General features: G+C 46.6%; 2 protein-coding genes across 2 annotated transcripts in view; one reads left to right on the forward strand and one right to left on the reverse strand.

The window, feature by feature from the left end:
* Positions 1-981: 981 nt before the first annotated feature.
* The window catches only part of LOC112077517 (sushi, nidogen and EGF-like domain-containing protein 1), an 11646-nt gene continuing 2855 nt past the window's right edge, over positions 982-9772 (reverse strand). The window contains exons 6-7 of the mRNA XM_024144020.2: positions 1761-1971; positions 982-1341 (exon numbers count right to left, since the gene is read on the reverse strand). Of these exons, the coding sequence (XP_023999788.2) occupies positions 1115-1341; positions 1761-1971 (438 nt within the window). The 3' untranslated portion in view covers positions 982-1114. The remainder of the gene's footprint in view (positions 1342-1760; positions 1972-9772) is intronic.
* LOC112077518 (delta-like protein C) lies at positions 7024-8323 on the forward strand. The gene is made up of 4 exons (XM_070441728.1): positions 7024-7125; positions 7446-7559; positions 7826-7939; positions 8271-8323. The coding sequence occupies exons 1-4, from the start codon at positions 7104-7106 to the stop codon at positions 8321-8323; spliced, it is 303 nt and encodes a 100-aa protein (XP_070297829.1). The 5' UTR covers positions 7024-7103.

Here is a 9772-nt window from a genome sequence, read left to right on the forward strand (position 1 = left end):
CTCATTACTTTCTTCTTCCTCCAAACACGGCCTAGTGGTGATAGACCAAAAAGCTCTATTTTTGTCTCATCAGACACATGACCTTCTCCCATTCCTCCCCTGGATCATCCAAGATGTCATTGTGCAAACTTCAGACAGGCCTGGAATGCACTGGCTTAAGCAGGGGACCTTGCGTGCGCTGCAGGATTTTAATCCATGACGGGAGTGTGTTGTTACTAATGTTTTCTTAGGACTGTGGTCCCAGCTCTCTTCAGGTCATTGACCAGGTCCTGCCGTGTAGTTTTCTGTGGCTGATCCCTCACCTCCTCATGATCATTATGCCCACGAGGTGAAATCTTGATGGAGCCCCAGACCAGAGGTGATTTAACGTCATCTGAACTTCTCCATTTTCTATCTAAATATGGCCAACAGATCTGTTTCCTTCTCACCAAGCTGCTTTGCCTATTGTCCTGTAGCCCATCCCAGCCTTGTGTCAGGTCTACAATTGTTTATCCCTGAGTCCTACTCACACTCTCTGTCTTGTGCATTTGGAGAGTTGGAATCTGTTTGATTGTGTGTGGACAGGTGTCTTTATACAGTAACGATTCAAACAGGTGCAGTTTAATACAGGTAATGAGTTGGAGAACAGGAGGGCTTCTTAAAGAAAAACTAACAGGTCTGTGAGAGCCGGAATTCTTACTGGTTGGTAGGTGATCAAATACTTATGTCATGCAATAAAATGCAAATTAATTATTTAAAAATCATACAATGTGATTTTCTGGATTTTTGTTTTAGATTCCGTCTCTCACAGTTGAAGTGTACCTATGATAAAAATTACAGACCTCTACATGCTTTGTAAGTAGGAAAACCTGTAAAATCGGCAGTGTATCAAATACTTGTTCTCCCCACTGTATATATATATATCATGTAAAAAATAACCCCCAAAAACCTTGTTCTATTCTACTGTGTTCTGTGGAGGTTTATCAGCGTTGGAACTAAAGACATGGCTGGAGGAAATCGGTAATGCAATGCATCTCTGACAGCAGGTATACACTGCCACCAAGTGGTCAAAATCGGCATTGCAGTCTGGACATACTGATAGTGGTAGAGGAAAGCCTGACCTCATTTGATTAATTTACGTCCAGCTGTTTTTCCCACGGGAGTCCTGGGTTCCATACCTGAATGCGTACTCCATGGTACTGGCGTTGACCAGGGCGGTGCGAGCGCCACTGCCGTCCGAGGAGACCAGGGAGAGGCGCACTTGGCTGACAGCTGCGTGACGAGCAGCCTGCACCAGCCACCGCAGCCAAACCTGGGAGGAAGACACGTTGACAACCTGCAGCTGATCCACCCGCCGCGGCCCTGACAGAGAGAGAGATACAGGTCAATTAACAAACGCACGCAGTCACACAGAGGCACGCACACACATGCACACGCACAAACGCACACGCACGTCAATTGTAACACGCACACACACACGTCAATTGTAACACGCACACACACACACGCACACACACACGCACACACACACACATTTTGGTAAGTCACACAGATATCAAATAGCACGAACAGAGCGTGTTTAGACAGGCAGCCCAATTCTGATATTATTTCCACTAACTGGTCTTTTGACCAATCAGATCAACGCTGAATAAGATCTGATGTGGTCGAAATAACAATTAGAGGAAACAATATCAGAATTGTTCTGCCGACGTGTAAACAGCCTTATTCTTCTACACACGTAAACAAATGACATCATCTGACAGGTGCAGTGTGTCACTCACGTGTGCGTATGAGAGCGATGGCTGGCTGGCTGATGTCGTCGCTGTTGGTGTTTCGTTTCACCGAGAAGGTAGAGATGTTGTATAGCAGGCCAGGCTCCAGGCCCTGCAGCTGATAGGTGGACTGCTTCTTGTCCAGGAAGTCCGTCTTCCTGGTCCCGCTGCCACGGCCCGGGAGACCCAGAGGGGCGTAGGTCACAGCGAAGCCACTGAACTACAGGTGGCGAAGGTTACAGGCTCTGTCTCAAATGGAACCCTATTCCCTACATAGTGCACTACTTTAGACCAGAGCCCTATGGAACCCTATTCCCTATATAGTGCACTACTTTAGACCAGAGCCCTATGGAACCCTATTCCCTACATAGTGCACTACTTTAGTCACTCCGGACCTCGAATATGGAATTCAAAATTCTCCCTGTAACCAAAACAGCTGTAGGGTGTGTGACTGCCTGAGAGAGAGAGAGCGAGAGAGAGAGAGAGAGAGAGAGAGACGAGCAGTACGATGTATCTCTCTCGCTGTCGAGAGATCAATCTGAGAGAAGTCATACACGGAGAGTAGCAGAATGAGGTAGCAGAGAGGGAGGATGGAGCAGTTACGAGATTCTCTCTCTCTCTCTCTCTCTCCTCCTCATGCAGTCACCACACCTACAGTGTTTCTGGTTACACAGTAGAATTGTTCATATTCATATTAGTAGCGTCTGATTTGAGACTGAGTGTCATAAAAGCGTAGGGAAATAAATGGCAGTTCAATGGGGCCCATGTGGCTCTTTTCCATCTGTTTTTCTTCTTCGTTTGTTGTAGCTGTTGTCCCACAACGGCTGTATTCTACAGTATTTCTGGAGGGCAGGTCAACTATGCAGTCTCTGCCTGTACAGTTATGAAGCCACACAGCTGGTTTGGGACAACTTACAATCATGTTCTTTTGATGAAGCCCATTTAATGTTAATTAGCATGAAGCACCTTCACAAACACACCACACACACCACACCACACACACACACACACACACACACATAACACTTTCATGTACACACTCCACTCACACACACAACACAACAAACAGCTCATGTACCACTCCACTCACACGAAACACACACACAACACATTCATGGTTTTACTGGAATCCATTGTGTGTGTGTGTGTGTGTGTGTGTGTGTGTGTTGTGTGTGTGTTGTGTGTGTGTGTGTGTGTGTGTGTGTGTGTGGCTGTGTGTGTGTGTGTGTGTGTGTGTGTGTGTGTGTGTGTGTGTGTGTGTGTGTGGTGTTGTGTCTTGTGTGGTGTGTGTCCAGGGAGGCCAGAACCCGGCTCCTCCAGCCCCTGTCTGAACGGCAGGAACATGTTTCCAACTACATCGGGAAATACAAGTGTGAATGTTCCGGAACCTTCCGCGGGAGACATGTGACATGCAGCGGATCAGCACACGCCACAGCCAGGTCAGCACACCATCACACACACACACACACCACAACACACACACACACACACACTTCAGTGGGAACCGACTGTGACATCGGCAGGGATCAGCACACCACCAGCAGGTCAGATCAATCAGCAAACAAGATGTGTTTTTAAGTCATTTTTTTTTTTCCATTAGGAACAGTCACAAAGTGCTTTATACGGTAACCCGGCTTAGGCCTAAAGAACAATGCCTATTCAGAAAGGAAAAAGCTTCCTTCGAGAAGACGAGATCTTGAGAGAGAACCAGACTCGGAGGGACACTGTCATTTCGCAGCGATGCGCCAGACTATCAGACGCAGTGCAATGAATAACACGCTACGAGTTTTAATGAGCCAAATGTGGTTACGTCGCCTCCTCGTTGTTTTCCCTGAGCGGGAGATGGGTATGACGGTATCCCTCTCAGCTCAAAGAAGTGATCCTCCCTCAAGATGACATTTAAACAGCTGTCTATCATAATAACATCATCTCAGCGCTGCCAAAGCCACATCGCCGACGTCTGTAATGTCGAGGAAGACGTGTAAAACCCTGATGACTGATGACTGGGGGGGGGGGGCAGGAAACGGATAAATCTGGACGAACAATGCATGTCTCTGTTACTATGACTCTGTCATTGTAGTGGGTCACGTCTCTGTTACTATGGCTCTGTCATTGTAGTGGGTCACGTCTCTGTTACTATGGCTCTGTCATTGTAGTGGGTCACGTCTCTGTTACTATGGCTCTGTCATTGTAGTGGGTCACGTCTCTGTTACTATGGCTCTGTCATTGTAGTGGGTCACGTCTCTGTTACTATGGCTCTGTCATTGTAGTGGGTCACGTCTCTGTTACTATGGCTCTGTCATTGTAGTGGGTCACGTCTCTGTTACTATGGCTCTGTCGTTGTAGTGGTCACGTCTCTGTTACTATGGCTCTGTCATTGTAGTGGGTCACGTCTCTGTTACTATGGCTCTGTCGTTGTAGTGGGTCACGTCTCTGTTACTATGGCTCTGTCATTGTAGTGGGTCACGTCTCTGTTACTATGGCTCTGTCATTGTAGTGGGTCACGTCTCTGTTACTATGACTCTGTCATTGTAGTGGGTCACGTCTCTGTTACTATGGCTCTGTCATTGTAGTGGGTCACGTCTCTGTTACTATGGCTCTGTCATTGTAGTGGGTCACGTCTCTGTATATGGTCTGTCTTGTAGTGGGCACGTCTCTGTTACTAAGGCTCTGTCATTGTAGTGGAGGGTAGATCGTCCTCTTATTTAGGTCTCAGTCGGTGATTGGTCGGCCAATGATTCATTCTGTAGCTGTGTTGTCGTGTCTCTCTGTCTTCCAGACCTGGACTGTGTGTCCCCCCTGCAGGTGAAGCATGCAGAGGTCCAGTTTCTCCTCTACGTCGCCAGGCTCCATGGCTCTGTACGTCTGCCACCCAGGATACACCCCCATGCCCAGGGCCACCCAGAGCATCTGTGGGGGGCAGGGCGCCTGGAGCCAACCCCCTGTCTGCCAGGGTCTGTATGGAGTAACACACAAACACGTGTGTGTGTGTGTGTGTGTGTGTGTGTGTGTGTGTGTGTGTGTGTGTGTGTGTGTGTGTGTGTGTGTGTGTGTGTGTGTGTGTGGTGTGTGTGTGTGGTGTGCGTGTGTGTGCGTGTGCGTTGCCTGTGCGCGAGGTGTGTGTGTGTGTGTGTGTGTGTGTGTGTGTGTGTGTGTGTGTGTGTGTGTGTGTGTGTGTGTGTTGTGTGTGTGCGTGTGCGTGTGCATGTGTGTGTGTGTGCGAGTGTGTGTGCGTGTGCATGTGCACGAGTGTGTGTGAGTGTGTGTGTGTGTGTGTGTGTGTGTGTGTGTAGTGTACGGGTCTTCACTGTAACTATTCAGGTGTTTCTAAACAACACACAGTCAGTCATTTACTTAGTGTCCCCAGCAGAGAGCTAGCGGTAACGGATATTACATTTTCAAGAGAAAGATAGAGTCTAATTAGGACAGGTTATCTTCCCTGTGATAAAAATCAACACTGTGTTGATTAGGGAGAGAAACAGAAAACAGATGCTGCATTAAAACTAGAGGTCAATATTGCCGTGTTTGGTTCACTGTACGCAAAGTTTACTTGTTTGTTTACTTGTCCCAGAGAATCAACGAGTGTTTGTCCCAGCCGTGTCTGAATGGAGGGACGTGTAGGGACAGGGTGGCGACCTACCAGTGTGTATGTGACCAGGGCTTCAGTGGAAACCCTGCCAGACAGGTAGACTACACCTCTACTACACCTCTATTACACCTATACACACCTCTACTACACCTCTATTACACCTCTACTACACCTCTACTACAACTCTACTACACCTCTACTACACATCTACTACAATCTACTACACCTCTACTACACCTCTACTACACTCTACTACACCTCTACTACACCTCTACTACAATCTACTACACCTCTACTACAGATATACTACACTCTACTACACTCTACTACACCTCTACTACAACTCTACTACATCTCTACTACAACTCTACTACAACTCTACTACAACTCTACTACAACTCTACAACCCTCTACTAACTCTACTACAGATATACTACACCTCTACTACCTCTACCACACCTCTACTACAACTCTACTACACCTCTACTACAGATATACAACACCTCTACTACAACTTTACTACACCTCTACTACAACTATACTACACATCTACTACACCTCTACTACACCTCTACTAAATATATACTACCTCTACTACAATCTACTACACCTCTACTACAGATATACTACACCTCTACTACACCTCTACTACACCTCTACTACAGATTACTACACTCTACTACACCTCTACTACAACTATACTACAACTCTAATACACCTATACTACAGATATACTACAGCTCTACTACACCTCTACTACAACTATACTACAACTCTAATACACCTATACTAAGATATACTACACCTCTACTACACCTCTACTACAACTCTTCTACAACCTTACTACACCTCTACTACAGATATACTACACCTCTACTACACTCTACTACAGATATACTACACCTCTACTACAGATATACTACACCTCTACTACACCTCTACACACCTCTACTACACCTCTACTACACCTCTACTACAGATATACTACACCTCTACTACACCTCTACTCCACTCTACTACAACTCTACTAACTCTACTACAGATATACTACACCTCTACTACACCTCTACTACAGATATACTACACCTCTACTACAACTATACTACACCTCTACTACACTCTACTACGATATACTACATCTCTACTACAGATATACTACACCTCTACTACACTCTACTACACCTCTACTACAACTCTACTACACCTCTACTACAGATATACTACACCTCTACTACACCTCTACTACGATATACTACACCTCTACTACACCTCTACTACAGATATACTACACCTCTACTACACCTCTACTACAGATATACTACACCTCACACTGTGTTTACTGTAGACCTATGCCATTAACCCTTGACATGATGCAATCTGTATGTGTGTGTGTGTGTGTATGTGTGTATTTGTGTGTGTGTGTTGTGTGGTGTGTGTGTGTGTGTGTGTGGTGTGGTGTGTGTGTGTGTGTGTGTGTGTGTGTGTGTGTTGTGTGTGGTGTGCGTATGCGTGCGTGTATTTGTGTGTGTGCGTGTGTGTGCGTGTGCGTGTGTGTGTGTGTGTGTGTGTGTGTGTGTGTGTGTGTGTGTGTGTGTTGTGTGTGTGTGTGTGTGTGTGTGTGTGTGTGTGGTGTGGTGTGTGTGTGTGTGTGTGTGTGTTAATGCCCTTACAGATGTGGGATGAGTGTGTGTCGGAGCCCTGTAAAACGGAGGAACCTGTGAGGACCAGCCCGGATCCTACTACTGCACTGCCAACAGGGTTTCATGGGACGAGACTGTGAAATAGGTACACGCAACAGTCACTCATGGGGGCTATTTGTATCTGGCGTCTCAGAGGTGCCCCCCCCCCCCCCCCCCCCCGTGTCCATGTCGACCTTTCCATTATGCTCTAAAGCCTGAACTGATCTGGGATCCGGTGCCCCCCGTGTCCATGTCGACCTTTCCATTATGCTCTAAAGCCTGAACTGATCTGAGATCAGCATTGGTAATACCCCTTAAGTTAAACCCCACTCTTTTCTGCAGTCGAGGACCCTACGTATTTATAGGTGAGCTGTAAACCATAGTAACCCTGCATGACTGGTTCTCTGTGTGACGTTGTGTCTCCAGAGCAGGACAGGTGTGAGTCCAGCCCCTGTCTGAACGGCGGGGTGTGTCGCGGCTACAGGCGGAGCCACCCGTGTCTCTGTAAAGAAGGCTTCTTCGGAGACCGCTGCCAGTCGTGTGAGTAGAGCTGAACCCTGTACATGTTTCTACACCCCTTTTTCTCCAGAAGTGTACACTCCCCGGTCGACGTCGTGGATTTTAAAAGGAACGGACTGGTGTGAGAAACACGATGGAAACTCACGTCAGACAATCCAGCGGGTTTATAAATGCATGAGGTGGGAGTGAACGAGTGCACATTTCCTGGACTGATGACTGCCTCATCAGTCGTGTGATGAACGGAACAGAGCACATTGTGGTGAAACCTGGTCTCTGTCTCCCCCTAGTGGAGAATCCCTGTGTACTGCAGCCGTGTGGGAACAGAGGCCTCTGCCACAGTAACAGAGGGAACTACAGCTGTGCTTGCAGAGTGGGACACACAGGCAAGGACTGTGAGAGAGGTGAGTCTTTCCGTGGTATAATTCAAGAAACCCATTCAATTTAACTTTATCTCTAATGAATCTATCGATGAATCAATCGATTACTAATTGAATGTCCTATACACCAAGAGCCATGTTATATACCTTTTTGGCTGAGCTACAGTAAGTTGTGGTGTTAATACCAGGCTCTTCCTAAACACTGTTCCCAGACCTGTTGCCTCCTCTGGTTTGCATGTATTATGGGTAGAGGAGGATGAGGTGGAGCTACGCTGGGACCTTCCGGATCCTTCCTCTCAGAGCCTGGTCAGTTTTATTTCAATATATTTTCCTATTATCCTTTTCATTTAACCAGGAAGTCCCATTGAGGTCCAAATACCTGGCCAAGAAGTTCGGCTCGACAAGTAAACACATAGAGGATGCAAACAGTACAGTTCATTCACAGCACAGCGATCACATTCACATTATCAACAGCATGTATTCATCCAGACCTGAAGCAGATGTATATGTACTATAGACCAGAGCCCTATGGCACCCTATTCCCTACATAGTGCACTACTATAGACCAGAGCCCTATGGCACCCTATTCCTACATAGTGCACTACTATAGACCAGAGCCCTATGGCACCCTATTCCCTACATAGTGCACTACTATAGACCAGAGCCCTATGGCACCCTATTCCCTACATAGTGCACTACTATAGACCAGAGCCCTATGGCACCCTATTCCCTATTAAGTACACTACTTTAGACCAGAGCCCTATGGCACCCTATTCCCTACATAGTGCACTACTATAGACAGAGCCCTATGGAACCCTATTCCCTACATAGTGCACTACTTTAGACCAGAGCCCTATGGCACCCTATTCCCTATATAGTGCACTACTTTAGACCAGAGCCCTATTCCCTATATAGTGCATTACTTTAGACCAGAGCCCTATTCCCTACATAGTGCACTACTTTTGACCAGAGCCCTATTCCCCTATATAGTGCACTACTTTATACCAGAGCCCTATTCCCTACATAGTGCACTACTTTAGACCAGAGCCCCTATTCCCTACATAGTGCACTACTATAGACCAGAGCCCTATTCCCTACATAGTGCACTACTATAGACCAGAGCCTATTCCCTACATATAGTGCCTACTTTAGACCAGAGCCCTATTCCCTACATAGTGCACTACTATAGACCAGAGCCCTATTCCCTATATAGTGGACTACTATAGACCAGAGCCCTATTCCCTATATAGTGCACTACTATAGACCAGAGCCCTATTCCCTATATAGTGGACTACTATAGACCAGAGCCCTATTCCTACATAGTGGACTACTATAGACCAGAGCCCTATTCCCTATATAGTGCACTACTATAGACCAGAACCCTATTCCCTACATAGTGGACTACTATAGACCAGAGCCCTATGGCACCCTATTCCCTATATAGTGCACTACTTTAGACCAGAGATCTATGGCACCCTATTCCCTACATAGAGCTATGGCTTCTGGTCTAACCGTAGTGCACTATGTAGGGATAGGGCTCTGGTCTAAAGTAGTGCACTATTAGGAATAGGGCCCTGGTCTAAAGTAGTGCACTATATGTAGGGAATAGGGCTCTGGTCTAAGTAGTGCACACTATTATAGGAATAGGGTTCCATAGGGCTCTGGTCTAAAGTAGTGCACTTATATAGGAATAGGGTTCCATAGGCTCTGGTCTAAAGTAGTGCACATATATAGGGAATAGGTTCCATAGGGCTCTGGTCTAAAGTGTGCACTATATATAGGGAATAGGGTTCCATAGAGGCTCTGGTCTAAAGTTAGTGCACTATATATAGGATCAAGGGTGCATAGGTCTCTGGT

This window comes from Salvelinus sp. IW2-2015, unplaced genomic scaffold (assembly GCF_002910315.2).
Source record: "Salvelinus sp. IW2-2015 unplaced genomic scaffold, ASM291031v2 Un_scaffold4645, whole genome shotgun sequence".
NCBI lineage: Eukaryota > Metazoa > Chordata > Actinopteri > Salmoniformes > Salmonidae > Salvelinus > Salvelinus sp. IW2-2015.